This window comes from Prunus mume, linkage group LG2 (genome assembly GCF_029339155.1).
Source record: "Prunus mume cultivar Tortuosa linkage group LG2, ASM2933915v1, whole genome shotgun sequence".
Taxonomy (NCBI): domain Eukaryota; kingdom Viridiplantae; phylum Streptophyta; class Magnoliopsida; order Rosales; family Rosaceae; genus Prunus; species Prunus mume.
This window is the reverse complement of record NC_142699.1, coordinates 12,269,437-12,287,274: the sequence shown is the minus strand read 5'-3', so window position 1 is coordinate 12,287,274 and position 17,838 is coordinate 12,269,437. Positions and strand designations below refer to the sequence as shown.

Sequence of the window (17,838 nt, the reverse complement as noted above, 5' to 3'; positions counted from 1 at the left end):
GTTGACTTTTACACAACAAATTTTAAGTTAAATTGGGTTTTAGAAAGACTTTGTTTGGGGGAAAAGTCTTCTTCCCACAAGCGGTGGACAGAATGCAGGATTTCATGCCTAAGCAAAAGCCAGCAACATGCAGTAGTATCTAAAAAATGACGCTCCCTTAGGTCAGGTGTGTTTTTATATTATTTTATTTATAGTAATTTTATTTAACTTTTTATTTAGTGAGATTGTGTTAGCAATGGTGCAACAGAAAACTAGTCAATATATAGTAGTTGAAACATTTCTTTGTTTATGCTTAATTTATATTTTTATTTTCAAAGGTAAATGAATTAGACAAGCTTGAATTGAAAGATAATATTTTCTAGTAGCTTTACAAATTACAACGTAACACTTAACCCATCAGTTCATCGTTCTGGGACCAAGCAAGCATTAGGTCGGTCACGGGTCATGTCTCAATGTTTGTCTAGCTCGGCTGCTTCATCAAATTTTTAGTATATGATGAAGACCTCACGATCTTTATCCGACGGTTGGAAAAAAAACAAACTGTACATCGGAAAACATGAGCTTCTGGAGCGGAGACCACGCGTTCAATATAATGACTTTGGGGGCCCATAAACCAGACAGGCTCCATGCCTAATCACATGTCCTTTTGAAAGAATATTGCACCAAACACCTCTTTCTTAGCAGAAAGTTAACTAAAAGGTTGTCATTGCCCATTATGCAAGTATGCCTAATCACTCATTTTTCGTAATCATGTGCTTATATTAAAATTTCTTAATGAAAAAGTATATCTACTATTCTACTTAAAGTAATTAATTATGTCACGTATGATTATAAATAAATAAATTATATCACGGATTAGTGAATGGATCAACAATACAAACCGGCCCCATCAAAGAGCCTAAAATATCGTCGAGGTGACTCTGCATCCTTTGAAAATTATGCCACTTTGATGTTAACTTACATATTTATGGCTATGCCCACTATCAGTTGTTTTGTTTTTGCTTTGTACTCGATTAATCTGAAGCGGAAACCAAAGAACAAATTATATGAACAAAATGGAAGTTGTTTGATGCATTCTGAAGCTTTGTATTTATTTTTTTGGCGTGTATTTCTTCAAAACAGATTAGCGCACGGGCAGCAATTGGTTCTTGTGAACAAATATATAAAAAAACAGATTTTTTTTTTCTTTCTCTAGATTAATGGACAGCGATATATACATTATGATGTAGTTGAGAAAATTCAACTATATAATGTAATTATCCACATATATACACGAAAATTTTGTTAATGGTCAACCATTTGCATTTACATTTGTTTTTAATACAAACAATAGTCTAAGTTGTAAGGAGAAGAGGTTTCTTACACACACACATACTAACAAGGTGCCATGGGGATTGGAACATGAGAGAAATGGTATGCAAGTCAATGCAATTTTCTATTTGGCTATACTCCGTTGGCAAAATAGTCGGTCACAAAATTATGCAAGAATTCTATAGTAAGGGCCTTTAGGTGATGCCTTATTTTTTAACTGTTATATCAAATTGGTTAGCCTTATACAACGGTTAATAAATAGAAATTCACCTAATACTATATATAATGACGCAATTAAGAAGGGTGGATTGCGTAATTAGAAATTTGGGCCGGAATCCTCACTCTCAAACATGAGCTCCATCCCAATTAAATAAAAAATCAATTATGAATTTGGAAGGCCCAAATAATAGTAAATCAGTCCATACAGTCCAGAGACTGTTGGGCCCAAAGTGTGTGGGCTTTGAGGTGCTAACCATTACAAAGACCGGGAACTGAAGGGCACGACAGGGACTGAGGCACTAGTGTGCGAGGGGTTTCCGTTTCATTTTCGAACAGAGATTTTGTTCGACTGCAAGTAGTCTATTGGAGAGAGAGAGAGAGAGAGAGAGAGAGAGAGAGAGAGAGGCAATGGACGAGGAGAGCGTACGGAAATTTGTGGCAGCATACCTGAAGAAGAAAGGGTTCAAGCAAACGGAGAACGCTTTCCAGGAAGAACTTAACAAAAACACCAACAACTCTTCGTCTCCGATCTCTTTCAATTCCCAATTTGACCCCGACGTCGCCAAGCACATCCTCTCCTTCTCTGAGTACTCTCTCTCTTGATTTTTTTTTTCTTGGGTTCTAAGGTTATTTGTAACACTTGCGGGGTTTAGCTGCAGTCTTTATGTACGCTTCTGATATATGGAATTTGAATTTAGGAGCTAAAGTTTTAGAATTTGAATGGAAACTGTACAAAAAGAAAAGAAAAGTAGAGTTTGGAAGTTGAATTGTTATTCCATTAGTTTTCAAGCCTCAATGTCATTGCTTATGTTTATGATTGTTCAGCCTAGTCTTCTTGATTAGAGGTTGCTTTTAATTCTGTAGTTGATATTCTCTGTTGTACAGATTTGAGGATGGTCCTGCAAAATATCAAGATGGATATGCCAAATTGAGGTCATGGACTTATAGTTCACTAGATTTGTACAGGGTAACTTATTTTTTGAGTTCACTTGTGTTCTTTAATATTTTATGTTTTTGGTGTTCTTAAATTATCTTATTTGTGTAATGCAGCATGAGTTACTTCGTGTTCTTTTGTATTTATTCATTGTTTCAATCTGGTTGCAGTCATCAAGAAGGTATGTCTCTTGACTTGCCTTTGTGCCATGTTTCTTATAGTAAAAGCAACTATCGCTTATGTTTTTAGTAGAAGCGGTACGCCAATTGGCGTATCCCGTATCGGATTGTTTCATGGATCTGGTTGCAAACGTTAGGTCATGTTCATTCCAGAAGGTATGTCTCTGTTGATTCTTGTCAGACTTTGACTGCCATGTTTCTAAAATATATTTATAATTTATTTAAAATATATTTTAGGTTATATATATTTATTAATATATGTTAATATATATTTTTATAGTAAAAGCAACTATCGCGTATTATGCTTAAAAACTTTTTACGTGATTATGGTTGATGTCTTACTTAGTGTCTTGAATTTTATACTTCATTATTTTTTATATTACCAGCTCGGACATTTTTCAATAGCTTCCGTGAAGACCATGAAATGATGCACCTACGAGATCTACAGAAGTTGGAGGGAGTTCTATCTCCTTCTCATTTGCAGGTGTTTACTTCCAGAACACTAATTTTTGCATTTCTGATTTATGATTACATCAACACCATAAAATATAAAGTTTTCATCGCTATGTTGTTATTCAGGAGATGGAATTTGCTCATTCTCTCAGGCAGAGCAAAGTGAACATAAAGATTTGCCAGGTAATATTCTGGTTCTTCTTTTGTTTTTTGTTTTTTGGTAGGCTGGTGTGTATATAATACTATATATAGCTGAAAAACTTTATTCTTTGGTAAATTATCTTTCCAGTACTCCTATGAGCTTCTGCTGCAGTTTCTACACAAGCCACAATCCACCACAATGCTCGGGATTATCAATGAGCATATCAACTTCCAAGGTAAATCAGTTTGACTTCTGGTTGCAAGGGTGATATGTTTACATAAGAACATATCTGTATATGTATATTTTATTGGTTTTTCAGTTTCTCCTGGACAACCCAGCTCAATTTCTGATGATGCTGAGTCTGTAACACTTACTGGAAGCAGCCAGGATTCAGCTAATCAGATAAACCAGAAGGAAATACATTGGGGGGTGAGTCAATAGTGCTGATGAGTTACTATATCGTGTGTATGTCAAATTGCTTATTGTGCTTGTTTGAATTTCTCTGCCGAATATGAATAATCCAAAAGCTGCACAAAGATTGCTTAAACAATTAAATTATGGACTTATTTAGTTGCATATTTGAAGTATCTGATTGCTTTCAAAAGCTAAACTTCCTTTGCATGTGTTTTGGACTAAAATGTTACCCAAAGCTGCTGGTTTATATTTTAACATTAATTTTATTTATTAAAAATAACAGGTAGTTCCTTGAACACATGCAGAATCATGTTTAGTTGCCTTATTTTTTGTGCCAATCATATATTTGTTGTAGTTGCTCGAAGATTCTTTTGAAGAACGTTTGGAAAAGGCTGGGGGCTTGCTTTTAGAGTCTGAAAAGGCAGAAGGGGAAACCAAAGAAGGGGACTGGGATGAGAATAAGGTGCATCCTCTAACAGTTTCATAGCTTCAAAAAATAAATTTTTTGAAGTAATATGCTTGTAATTTGTAAGAGCATCTCCAAGGGAGATGTCAAATATCAAACATTAAATTTAAATTTGATGGCTGATATGGCAGTTCGACATCTTACACAGCTTTACACTCCACCCGATATGTCAAATTAAATTATTATTTTATTACATTTTAGTGTTGATTTATTTCTAATTAAAAAGAAAAGAAAAGAAAAAATAATAAAATATTCATTTGACATCTTGCTTTTGGGATGTCAAAAATAACATCTCAACCTTCAGCCTTCATTCCACATCAGCTTTGACACATCGGTTGGAGTGATGTGAGATGTTATTTCTAGCTGTTAAATGTCTATGTGGCACTTTTGACATATCGGTTGGAGATGCTCTAACTGTTGCGTGTTGACTGATATATAAGTGGTTTCATTTTCTTTCTTTCATCTTTTTTAAATTTAAGTTTTATAAAAATATATATAACTTCCAAGGTATGGAGAACTGTCGTTGACTTCTGTTGTCTGTTTTTTGTTCAGAAAAAATCAATTGAAGGAGCTAAACAGGGTTCTTCAATCAAAAAGTTAAAAAAGGACAAGGCTGCTGGTGCAACGGGCAAAAATGCACGCCCTGAGGCAACCCCTGTCGCTACAGCACCAAGAGTCAAAGCAGAGCTTACTTTGCCAGTAATGTAGTTTCAGGGATCCCTTTCCCCCTTTTTCTTTTGAATTTGCATGTAGCTATAAGTAGAAACTACATTGTACATTGAGTTCCATGATACTAAGGTGCCAAATAGTTTAAATGGGTATAATTAAAATAGAAGTCGGTACAAGTTGAGATCAATCGAAATAGATAGCTTGACTTTATTGAAGTACTTTCAGTTCCATGCAAAGCTACTACATATATCAAATTTTAGGTTGAAGGAAAGGAAGTTGATGTTTTCAGCTACCTCAGCATATGAAGTTTTGATTGATTATATTATCTGACAAATATAACTCTCATGGCATGGGTTATCTGAATTATACCTTAGAGTAGAAGCCAGCTATGGATTATTAGATTCTTAATACTTTTTAGATAAACTTTTCTTAAGTGAAGCCTTCCGCATGATTTGATTTTGGGTTCATGGTCTGGGTATAGGAAACTATTGGTTCATGCTTAAGATCCTATACAGGTTATTGACTAATATTTTGCTGATTGCTTCAGTCCGACAGAGGTTGAACAGTCTATTCTTGAAGACTTGAGAAACCGTGTACAATTGAGTAGTGCTGCTCTGCCATCCGTCAGCTTTTATACATTTATTAACACACACAATGGGTAATGCCCTTGACTTCTCCGATAAACAATGAGTTCCATTTTCCAGTCCATTACTTATCTTTTTGTCCCACAATTTTCTAGTTTAAACTGTGCATCTATATCCCATGATGGATCCTTGGTTGCTGGTGGATTTTCAGACTCATCACTGAAGGTTTCATCTTATCTTTTTACTTCCCTAATGTGCATATTGTTTTTCGAGCGTGTGCTAACGTAGAAGTATTCTTCAACAGGTGTGGGATATGGCAAAGATTGGGCAACAAGGTGTTGATTGTAAGTCAATAAAGTTCAGTTTTTATGTGAAGATTTTCTTTCATGTTCTTGACATATGCAAATATGCAATTATATTAAACAATGCTTGTGCTGCAGCTTTCCAGGGTGAGAATGGAACCACTTCAAGTGAACAAGTTCTTGGGTCAAATGGTGGAAAAAGACCATATACTTTGTTTCAGGGTCATTCAGGGCCAATTTATTCAGCTACTTTCAATCCTCTTGGCGATTTTATACTTTCCTCTTCAGCAGACTCAACTGGTATGTTGTCCTAAACTGCTCTCTCTCTCTCTCTCTCTCTCTCTCTCTCTCTCTCTCTGTACAGATAAACTAATTAATGACAGTAAGAAACACATTGCTATGCTGCAGTTCGGTTGTGGAGCACAAAACTAAATGCAAATCTTGTTTGCTACAAGGGTCATAATTACCCTGTGTGGGATGTTCAGGTATATTTTCTTGAGTGAACTTGACATATCCACATTTCATTCTCATTTTCTAGCAACGGGTTTTAGATCTTGATTTCCTGTCACATGGGATGCATTTTCTTGCCTAAATCTCCACTTCAATGTACCTCTTTTAATCTTATAATTCTACTCCAATGGTATATCTTGTCTTCTTGTGCAGTTTAGTCCTGTAGGCCACTATTTTGCAAGTGCTTCACATGATCGAACAGCAAGGATTTGGTCTATGGACAAAATACAGCCTTTGAGAATAATGGCAGGGCACTTGTCTGATGTTGATGTCAGTAACTCTCTCTCTCTCCACTAGATGGCAATGTGTATGAAAATGAGATTATTGCTGTAATCTATTCAAACTTTTAGCTTCCTTCAGAACTTGTGCTGTAATCCTTCCAACCAATACTAATGAGTTGATAATTGTTATTCTAGTGTGTACAATGGCATGCCAACTGCAACTACATTGCCACTGGTTCTAGTGACAAAACAGTTCGATTGTGGGACGTACAGACTGGAGAGTGTGTCCGAATATTCATTGGTCACAGGAGTATGGTTTTGTCTCTGGCAATGTCACCTGATGGTCGGTACATGGCTTCTGGTGATGAAGATGGCGCAATCATGATGTGGGACCTTTCAAGTGGCCGCTGTGTTACACCTTTGACGGGTCACACCTCATGCGTGTGGACACTTGCTTTCAGGTGGATCATCTTTTTGTTCTCTTAGCATAATTTTCAGTGTCTAGAAATCTGTCTAAACTATTATCCTTCATATTCAGTGGTGAAGGTTCGCTTCTCGCTTCTGGGTCTGCTGATTGCACTGTAAAACTATGGGACGTAACTGCAAGTACAAAGTTGCCAAAAACTGAAGAAAAGTGAGTGCTTTTTTAAGCGGGAAAGGTAGTTCTTTCTTTTTTAGGAGTTTCCTTAAACAAAGAGATTTCACTAACATGATGTTTTTTATCAGCAAAAGTGGAAATACCAGCAGACTGAGATCATTGAAGACTTTACCAACCAAGTGTACCCCTGTCTACTCGTTACGGGTAAATGCACAAATTGTCAATAATAATAACTTATCATTTTTAATAAATATAAAAAGAATTATTCACTTTATGTTGGGATTTTGTTCTGGGTGCAGTTTTCTCGAAGAAACCTTCTATTTGCTGCCGGGGTTCTCTCAAAAACTGTATAAATTACACTCACTCCAGGCTTGATCTAACCCAGTGTCTTTCGCATGCAACCGTGCATCAGACCAAGTCTCGCAACCCACCCATCTAACGCCGCTCGGTGCTGGTCAGTCAGGCACCGTGTGAGTCATGAGACATAGAGAGATTGTGACAGTTACTGCTTAACTTAATGGTGAACATTCTTTGTTGGATCGATATTGCATCAAGTGTATTTTCATGTTCAATCTCTTACACGACAATGCTCAAGTAAACGATGACGAAGAACTCTCCTTCCCGTGCTCTTGTAATACGAAATTGATCTTTTCCACTTGTATTCATACCCTTGAAGTGATCTGTTAAATCCTTGGCAAAAAAAAAAAAAAAAACAGAACCAAAAAAATAGCCAGATAGAGTTTCCATGGCTACCCATACGGTTCTAAGTAAGGAATGAGAATAAAATATTTTATATGAAAAAAAGGTCAGAATATTTACTAGCAACTCATAATTTCCCAATTACTCCCAACCTCTAATTTAACAACCAATTTTGAAAATTTCAATTTTGTTTTCGTTTGGATGTGGGGGTGATTTCTTTTTGTTGGCGACAACGGATACTGGTTCAAGTTTTATTTTGGGCTCGGGAACTCATATCCAGCGGATGAAGTCAAAAAATATAGAAAAGAAATTGTCAGAAGTGGGATTTGAACCCACGCCCTCGTTAGAGGACCAGAACTTGAGTCTGGCGCCTTAGACCACTCGGCCATCCTGACTATATTACATTGCGTATATCCTGCACACTTTTTGCTAAATATACATTCAAATTCTCAGGTGGATCAGCCATATCAAATGATAAGAAATCAAACCTAGGACTTCGAGTACAAAAGTAAATCACTATAGACTCCTTACAGGCTATAGTGTTCCAGTACTGAGAATCTCAATTGGTTGGTCACACATACCAATCTCTACTTGCCGATGTGACGGTGACACTCAAAATAATGGAATAATTTTTTTTCCGGTACCAATCTCTACTTGTCTATAACAAGCCCCACCAAGATTCTCCTACTGCTTGCGTACACCTAATGCTCTCATGGTACACCTATTCACAATCACCAGCGTTAAATTTTTGTACTTTGTGCAGTAGTTACATAAATATACTCGATCAGTTGATTGATCAGCAGAGTCTGCATGCATGCTCATATTATTTTGGACCCAGGTAGTCGGAGTCAAACCACCTTAATAATCAAACAAATTACTTTGACTTTCAGACAAGAAGAAAAACCCAACAGAACTACAATTTTGAAGGGCGCTTCTTATATATATTCAATAGGTAGTGGCAATAAAAAGCGAAGAAGAAATCACTACATATTCAATGAAGGCCAACTTTCTGCTTATTACTGTTTTCTTGCTTCTAAACAGAAAGAAAAAACACCTCCAAAAGCGAATTTCTTTACAAATCAAAATCAAAATAGATATAGACCCAAGTGGGTTTGGTCTGGTGAAATTGAACGGGCTAGGCCACACATGTTGGGCGAATGTGATCGGGATCCTCAATGAGGTCCCGAGTTCGATCATCCACATGTGTAAAGAACCCCTTGGGGAGAGATTTCCCTTAACCCGTGCCTGGCTCGGAGAGGTGACACTCCCTGCCACCTTTTTTGTGTAACCAAAAAAAAAAAAAAAAATCAAAATAGATATAAAAACAAATTGTGCTTTACATTACAGCTAATGATTTATAGACGAACTGTTTATAAAGATGTTGTTTTGACTTCATCCGCTGCTAGAGACGAGCTAGCTCCAAGGTTAACGTCCAACAGCACAAGGTGATTATTATTGATGATCATTCATCGACAGCACGGCGATAATATCCTGCAACATTTTCACAACGTTTCCGATTATGGTTCAAAATCATCATATAATTAACCAGCTCCTGATTAAAACCCTTCAATTAATTGTAACAATTAGCAAAACCAAATTAATATGAAAACATCTTAACAGGGACATGAAGGAATTTGGTTTTCCCCATCTTAACATGGACATGAAGCATCACAATGATATAAGAGACCGGGAATTATATACATGAGGACAGCAGAAACAAATATGTGTGTATATGTATTTTTATATATTTCATTTCTAATTTACTCTCACATCTCAAAATTCCACTTCCTTAACACAAAAGCCTCACCCAGGAGTGTATAATATTAATGCAGGAAGTTTCCAATAGAGGATCTTGAATATAATTCTCTGAAGAAGAAAAAAACACCAATCTACAGCAGTAAAAGACAAAATAAACTTAAGTATATATGTTCTTGACTAACAAACTAGAAATAGGAGTACAACAATTTATTCCTAATGCCAAAACCTCATAATTAAGTGATTCCAAAAATTCCCTTCCATTGCTATATATGTATTCCATCCTATTTTCCCATATATATATATATATATATATATTCTTAACCTAACAACCAAACAAACTTCGAAAGAGCATATATATTCTTACAACTGATTTCTATGATCTTCACATTGTTTGCCTAAAAGCTTTTGGGTTGTGGAAGTAGAAAAACTAGCTAGCTCGGTTCAAATCTTAACGATTGTTAGTAAACGACATTCTAAGCATTACCTACATTGTATCCATATGTTATACCAAAGATAATTGACCAAGCTCTTTAGGCAATCATAAAATCATGAATAGGGAATTAAAACAAGAATTTAGCAGGAACATATAGTAAGATGACTTGGCTAGCTCTTATGTTTAATTTTGAGTTTGAAATTATAAGAAAGCTAGATTGCTTTTCCTCTTTAATTTCTTCCCCGTAGATTCTACCTTATTAATTCCCATCTAGAGCTTGCTATAATATTTCTTGCAGTCATTTCTAGCTCCTCAAATTACTTGTTTAGTAACTCTAGCATGATACGTACTGTAAGAGAAGTCATAAAAATAATTTACTTTGTTAAAAATGTGTATGATAAAGACCAATGAATTCACCACAGGAACAATCAATCAAAATATCACACATAGAATCGTGATTCCAAATCAACCAATTCGGATTCATCGAATTGTTTCAGAACCCTATAATATTATAAAACACTAGTCACAAACTACCTTTTTGGTTTTTTTTAACAATAAGAGATTTTTAAAAGATATAGATAATCATCAACATGAATATCTCATGCACGCAAAAACCAAGCAAATAGAACAAAAGATCAGAAATGGAGACATGTAGTCCTTATAATCTTTTTCTAGGTCGGTGGGGCTTTCTTGTTTGTTTACGTGGTGTGGTTGCTTCAGATCAATCCCCAAGCTTTGAGCTGCTGCTTTCAGTAAATGCATATCATGTGTGTAATGGTGGCACATCAACGCAGCAAAATGGTCCAACAGTGGCCATCACAGACAATGTAGGAGGAGCATAGTACCACCAAAGCTCCAACCCCCAAGCTTGGACCTTGATGCCAGACCATGTTATTGGGATGGTGAGCCAATTAGTACACAAGGAACACAACAAACCCAAAAGGAAGTGAAGCCAAAATCTCTTTTTGTTTGTACTTTGGAAGCATCTCAATCACATGTGGAAAAGATAAAAGATTATCTGCTCTACCCCCTACTGAATTTTGAATTTTACTAGCTTAGCTCCAAGTTAACTTTGACGACATATGTCAAACATGTTCACAAAACATGTCCTCCAACGTATAACTTCATTAGATAAGTAACAAGGGAAAATTAAAGGGGGAGCTGATCGTGGCCTTAATAGTTAGATGCCTAGAAACTAAGGGGGTCGAACTCCATCATATGCCTCGCATGTGCACGGGCAAGTTAGTTAAATCTGCTATCCATTTGCTAGAAAAAAGTTCACTGAATCATGCCTTCATAGCACTGAAAAAGTGTGAATGAGTGCTTGTGTTTGGTATAAACGTGATTCTCTAACTTCCTTTCAAAAATTATACACAAACTAGTCCTCTTCAAGCTTGCACACCCAACCACTAATAAAAATATTTTGTTCCTATGGCCCAGACTGAAGTCTGTTGTCTATAAAAGAGAATTTAAAAACCAGATGCAATGCATCACAGCATAGAAGAACGTCAGAGAAAAGAACAATGACCTCACATCGCGTTATGTCTAGATACATGAAAATTATAATGGCAAAGAAAATTGCTAAAGAAATGTCATGAAAGATATGCAACAAACACTAACACAAAATTAACTAACAAGATATGGTTTCTTTAAAAAAAATAATTCTACCACCATCATACAAATTATATTAAGATTATATTATTATAGAGATAAAGAGTACAAGAAACAATTTAGGCCTTCCAAGGGCAAGCCACTAAAAATGGGTTCATTTATATAGGAATTTCACGATTACACTCCATTGCAACTTTAATTTAGACCCACAAGAAAAACCAGTGCCAACCAGATGTAATAAGGAATATTATTATTCTGAAATTAATTAAGTAATTAAGATCAATTAATAAAGTAATTAAGATCCATGCCCAAAACAACTTACCAGTCTTTCTCGGTTGGTTTGCCAAAAGCCTCTTTCATCTCGAAATTAATCGTCTGTCTGCATATGAAACCAACTTCACTGCAAGATAAGAACACAAGATCGAAATTATTTCATGATTGCAGCAAGTCACGGATTTGAGACTTTGGGTTAGGAATAGTTACCAGCGTCTAAGAGACACAAACATCAATCAAATCCAAATAACTAAAATGCATACGCAATAGATCGTATACATAAAATGGTGCAACAAATGGGCTACCAGATCAGCTTTGCTCACTGTAAAAACAAATTCAAACCTGTTTGACAAGTTATCTTCTGAGAGAAGAAAACTTGCACTTGATAATGTGTTGACGGTTCACAAATGAATCCTTAAGCCTTCCTGCAAAATCAACTAGACAAACAAGTGACAGATAACAAAAGCAGATTCTTTCCCCTTAAATCATCACATTAAATCACAATATTTCGAGAAATATATATACACCCAATATGCAGTGGGTGTGAAATTAAGTACCAGGTTCGATAGAAATCCAGATCAAAGACTAGTGATTGGAAAAACCATTTGTAATCAAATAGTACAAACAAGCAAAAGCAACCCTATTCGAGCAGCTAAATAGGGTTGTATAAAAACCCATAAAGAAAACATATATACATATATATATATATATATATGTATATATCCATTCGAACTAGCTTGGTAGGTGCACAGTACAAGCACTAGATTCAGGTGAAGAAGAAGAAAAAAAAAACAAATTAAGTCGAAGCAGAAGCAATTCTTGGGTCAAGAACATCGCATGCGCAGGAATTAAAAATGGAGATCAAATAGAGAATTAGAAAGACGATGAAGAATAGGAGGACCATACTAAGCTAGATAGATAACGTGAATGGTCCCATTCAAAATTCCCATTCCCATGCTATAATTCTATGCTTGATTACCAGGTTTTTGCCGCTAATTTCGCACAGTAAATATCAAATATATGTGTAGCTTCGTGAAAAACACCATCAAAAGTCACGCTTTCAAGGTATTAGTTGATGCTTCGATATTATCAAACAATTTTTATATAAAATATAATCATCACTTACCGATTTCAAAGTAGCAAATTAAGCGTTCCTTTGAAGCCCCACAAAGGCTTTAAGATTCAAGATTTGAGAGAGAGAGAGAGAGAGAGAGAGAGAGAGAGAGAGCGATTACAAGTAGTGGAAGAAACACAGGCCATAGATGGATGAGAAGTAAATAAGAAATTAAATTAATCCGGCAGTGGAACTGGGAAGCTGACAGAAAGAGACATGAGCACGCAAAAGCAATAGCATACGCTTTATGCCAAGTGCCTCTGTGTGCTCACTCTCTTCTGTCAATTTCCATCTCTGTCCCAACCAAATTCACAACCAACGGCACAAGAAATTAAAGTCACAAATCGCAAAGTTTGATTAATAACAAAGAAATGAAGGGAGTGGAAACTGGGAGGAAAGCAAAACTAGAAAAAGGTAACCCGAGAGAAAGAGAATGATCGATATTATATGAGTCAGATCTGAGAACACAGAAAGAAACCCATATAAGGAAACCTACCAAAAACCGCAAAAATCTACGGTTCCTGCTGTTTTGGTGTAAAAGAAATCAATGGGTAAGACGCCAATGAGGATTTAGGGTTTGCTCTGCAGGCCAAGAAAGAAAAGAAATAAAAAAGAGAAGCAACCTCCACAAAACCCAATACCAAAAAGCTGTGTACCCTTTTCTTCCCTCTCTCTGTCTGTCTCTCTCTCTCTCCCCCTCTCTCTTCATTCACTGCTACTGCTCTTACTTATGATCTTATCTCCTTCTCCACCTCTTTCTCTCTTTCTGCATCATGCAGAAGAAGACGTACAGTTGTCGGTGACACGTTGCCAGAGAGAGACCTGACGTTTCCTGAGCAACTCCACAGTGCTGAAACGGCGACCTTTCACCCCCTGAGCAACCAAATAAGGAAAGTCTTGATGACTTGATGTTCGTGAGAGAGAGAGAGAGAGAGAGAGGCTTCTATGTTTATGGCTTTCGTTTTGAGCATGCGGCTGCTTTCTTATCATCGTGTTTATTGTGTTTGTGTGTGTGTGTCTGGAGGTTTTGTTGGTCTTTTTGGAAGACAATTAGACAAAGAAAGAGTCCACCAAGCCTTTTCGAGAAAAAGAAAAAACCAAAGTGTTCATTAATATACGGATTTTTTATGAGGCGGAAAATTCGAAATTTAGTGTAAAATGAAGAATTCACTGTTCTGGACATCTGGTCTAATCTCCCGGTAAAACAGACCCTAATTAACCTAAAAGATCAACTAAGAGGGACTCGTGTGTGTGTGTAGTGTTGTTGAGATTTGATTGGTTGTAACGTGTGGGTGAGTTGTGATGGATTTATAGCCGTCGATTTATACGACTGGGGTTTCAGAAGGTCGCCTAATCCCTGCCGTGAGATGGTGATGATGTGGTACTCTGGGGAGGAGCGTTGGGATGTCTTCTGGGAAATTGGGTCGTCAATAGACTGATAGAGACTGCGGCATTTAGGGAGACAAAGCTTTCCCTTTCCTTCTTTCGCCATGCCAACCGCCCACGTCCACCAATCACTATTGCCTTCCACAGGGCATAACAGTCACTCCGCCTAAATAAACAAACCTTTATATATTTACACCTTCACAGCTTCGTTGGCTTTCCGCTCTTACCGACACGTGCGTGGACGATTTGTAGTCGTCGATGCATTTGCCTGTGAGATTCATATTCATCACCGATTAAACAATCACTCAAGCACAAACCACCATTCTTACTTACCATTTTTCGTATCTTTTTTTTTTATTATAATCAAAGCACACGATATATATTTTAATGAGTTTGATACTCAACTTTTGATATGATAGAGCATCTTCAACAACTAGCTTTGTGATACTAAAATAAGTGAGCCATCAAGCAGCAACATATTTGTCAAACACTAAAACTGCAATTAATTTCTCTCTTTTAAAATTGATAGGTGAATTTTGGCTCTTAAAAACATTTATTTTTTGTTTTATTTATTTATTTAGAATAAGCGATAATTGTACTTATAACTTAAGCACTAAGACCATTAACCACAAGGACATAAACTACCTAAAAAGGTTACTATAAGTGTGGAAGCCAAACAAGGTATATCTCCATTAATAGGGGCATAAAGCCAAACAAATTTTAGCATGAAAGCCGCAAGCCTAAACAAATTAGGCATGGACAACACCCAAAACTACCAATGTACTACTACAACTTTTAAACTCTCATAAGTAGAGACTCAAATACACACAGAATGCCCAACTTACAAAAAAGTTGGTGTAATTATTACAACCCAAAAAATTGCAAACCAACCGAGATGACGAAAAGTAGAGTTGTCGCCGTCACCACCACGAAAATAAGAACACCATCGTCGAAGCCCAAGTTGAGGGGGATAACCACAGCCATACAAAAACCTACAACAAAAAAACACAAAACCCACATATCTGCAAAAAGAACCCAAACAACACAAAAATAAAGCCGCAAAACAAAGGGGCAACAGAAGGTGAGAGATATTTGAAGAGACCCGGGGCAACAAAAAACTAGATGAGAGAGCACAACCAAACCCTAAAAGGGTCATAATCACCACAAGTTCAACCAAAAAAACCAAAAGGAAGACAAGAGAAAAAGAGCGAGGAAGTGAGGGAAGGAGAAGGAAGGAAGGGAAGGGGAGGAAAGATGTCTTTCCTCCCTCCTCTCCTAGGAATTGAGAGGGAGAGAAGTCCATAGTTTTCTTGCTATCTCTAAAACTCCTTTTTTCACACCTTCTCTCATATATACAACATTTATTTTATTTTGGATGAACACAACCGTACTTTGAAAATGCTAAAAACATGCATTTTTTCTTTTCATATAATAAATACATAGACTTTCTTTATATGTTTTAAAAGTAACCTACATTTAAAATGCTAAAATAACAAAGCTTGTATTAATTGAATTGAAAATTTTGTTAGGGCACAAATTATTAAAGTAGCAAATAAAAAATTTCAAATTGTCACATAGGTCAACAAACTACAATTTCAAGAGTTTGATTTGCAATTATTATTAGAGATATTCTAACTTTGTAATTGATCAGGTATTAGAATATAATAATCTATATATATATATATATATATATATATATACAGAGAGCTTCTATTGAGGAATCCCTCAAATAAGCTTATTTGAGGGACACCTCTTGTAGGTCCCACTCTGGATTGTATTTCACTAATCCAAACCATCTATTTTGTACATACTCATTCAAAGATCATCTCTACAAAAAATTACTTGAATCCGATATCATTTGACCACTCATTTGAGTTATAGAAATTTTAGTACTTTCTTGAAGTATCGTGTTCATTGATTTTGTAAGACACAATTGAATGTTGAAACGGTTTCTGATTTGTCTAATTTTTTGTAAGGATGATCTATGAATGAAGACCTTAAATATAGATGGTTTGGATCATTGGGAAAAAAATTGTAGAGTACCCTAAAGGGCGTCCCTCAAATAAAATTATTTGAGGGATCCCTCAATAGAAGGGGACTGTATATATATATATATATATATATATATTAAGAATATTTCCTATTGAAATGGGCAATAATATACTAAACTCACACACACTACACAAATACTATAACTCGAAATGACTACACTAATGGATTATTTGTGATAAGAAACAAATGAAAATATTGTATATACTATTAATTTGTCATTTTACACTTTTTTAATATCTATATCTCTATATATTTTTATAAAACAATCAGTTAATTTATTTACAATGGATTAGTCACAATTAGATATTAGACTTATTTTAAATAGGTATATCATTTACGTGAGTAATTTTGTAGTTAAATTGTAACGTATTACTGGGATAACATAATTAATTTTCTTTTCTTTAGCTTTTCTTATAATTTGACTTCATGATAAGCGGAGTACTTTTGTCATCGAATTTGATGAAAATAATTGGGTACGTACTAGTCTAGTTCCAGAGGTTGCAGAAAGCAATGTAAATATTGCCAGAAGATATTTGGACTAAGAACTCAGGTTTGGGTTCTGCTTCTTTTTAGGTTTTTGTATTATTGCCACCGGCGTGGTCGACGGGGACCAATTAATGTATTATACATTCAATTAATTGTGCCCAATTATAATCTCATTTATTATATTTCTTAATTTCCTTTTTATGGTAGTATGCTCATTTATTAGTAAGATGGTCAGCCCCAAAACATAAATTAATCCATAATACAATATGGTAATTTCAATTTCAACTCACACAAAGTGAAAGTTGGATTGGATACACCCTAAATCTCTAAGCATGATAGTATTTATAAACGTGAGTTAGATAAGTTGTCCGGAGTGTAAACTCACTTCGCTTATTTACAAACGTGATTTAGATTAGTTGTCCAGAGTGTAAATTCACTTTGCTTATTTGCAAACGCGAATTAGACAAGTTTGTATAAAAGAAGGAAAATTGCAAAATATGGTAGCCATGTAATTAATGTTAGTGAGTCATTACTTAGTTAGAATTTTGGTTACTTGCCCATTTATCTAGTCCTATTATAATTGAGACTTATTTCATATTATAATTTATATTTATTTTCTATTGTAATTTGGATTTATTTTCTATTTTATTTAGGATTGTACTTCTTTCTAAATACCTTCATATTGGAGAAGAATAAAGATTCGAGCATATATGAGCATACATGAAAATATGCCCTACTTTCTTTGACATGGTATCATAGGCCTAGTTTTCTTGTGACCTATGCTTGTGTTCCCCTTGCAATTTAAATGCTCTCCTCCCCTCATCTTCAAGATAGGATGGGGGTTAGGAATGAAAATGATATGTTTATTGATGTATCCCCATTACCTTAATGTATTCCTATGAAGATATAGCCTATTTTCTTGACTCCGACGACCCCTTTTCTTTAGGGGGAGAGGGAGAATGAAGAGAAGTTTTCGCTGAATTAGGAGGAATTCTCCTTTGTCATTGCCGTTGACGTTGATGTG

The 17,838-nt window shown here is 35.6% G+C and overlaps 1 protein-coding gene, 1 long non-coding RNA gene and 1 other non-coding gene across 5 annotated transcripts; 1 reads left to right on the top strand and 2 right to left on the bottom strand.

The window, feature by feature from the left end:
• The first annotated feature begins 1,821 nt into the window (after positions 1 to 1,821).
• TAF5 (TBP-associated factor 5) lies at positions 1,822 to 7,663 on the top strand. Its single transcript, XM_089045199.1, has 20 exons — positions 1,822 to 2,117; positions 2,416 to 2,497; positions 2,581 to 2,616; positions 2,749 to 2,785; positions 3,030 to 3,127; positions 3,223 to 3,279; positions 3,386 to 3,473; positions 3,558 to 3,667; positions 4,008 to 4,115; positions 4,671 to 4,822; positions 5,335 to 5,445; positions 5,527 to 5,596; positions 5,676 to 5,715; positions 5,812 to 5,973; positions 6,082 to 6,158; positions 6,337 to 6,453; positions 6,600 to 6,865; positions 6,943 to 7,038; positions 7,131 to 7,206; positions 7,302 to 7,663. Exons 1-20 carry the CDS (start codon positions 1,939 to 1,941, stop codon positions 7,353 to 7,355), a joined length of 2,016 nt encoding a protein of 671 aa, XP_088901325.1. The 5' UTR covers positions 1,822 to 1,938; the 3' UTR covers positions 7,356 to 7,663.
• A 349-nt stretch (positions 7,664 to 8,012) lies between these two features.
• Positions 8,013 to 8,096, bottom strand: TRNAL-CAA (transfer RNA leucine (anticodon CAA)). Its single transcript has one exon. It is a non-coding gene; the product is annotated as a tRNA-Leu (tRNA).
• Positions 8,097 to 8,611: 515 nt separating this feature from the next.
• Positions 8,612 to 14,353, bottom strand: LOC103320745 (uncharacterized). Of its 3 annotated transcripts, none has more exons than XR_016124681.1 (3): positions 11,826 to 14,215; positions 9,069 to 9,192; positions 8,612 to 8,976 (listed from the first exon to the last, which is right to left on the bottom strand). It is a non-coding gene; the product is annotated as an uncharacterized LOC103320745 (long non-coding RNA). The 3 variants fall into 3 exon arrangements; XR_016124680.1 differs by having other exon boundaries at positions 8,612 to 9,192; positions 11,826 to 11,903; positions 12,157 to 14,194; XR_016124679.1 differs by having other exon boundaries at positions 8,612 to 9,192; positions 11,826 to 14,353.
• Between the last annotated feature and the right edge of the window lie 3,485 nt (positions 14,354 to 17,838).

Excerpts from the sequence above, each read along its gene's own strand:
- TAF5 (XM_089045199.1), top strand. The coding sequence starts at position 1,939 with ATGGACGAGGAGAGCGTACGGAAATTTGTGGCAGCATACCTGAAGAAG. Across the intron at positions 3,474-3,557 it reads TGAGCATATCAACTTCCAAG|TTTCTCCTGGACAACCCAGC; the intron begins GTAAATCAGTTT and ends TTGGTTTTTCAG. Across the intron at positions 5,446-5,526 it reads TTTATTAACACACACAATGG|TTTAAACTGTGCATCTATAT; the intron begins GTAATGCCCTTG and ends ACAATTTTCTAG.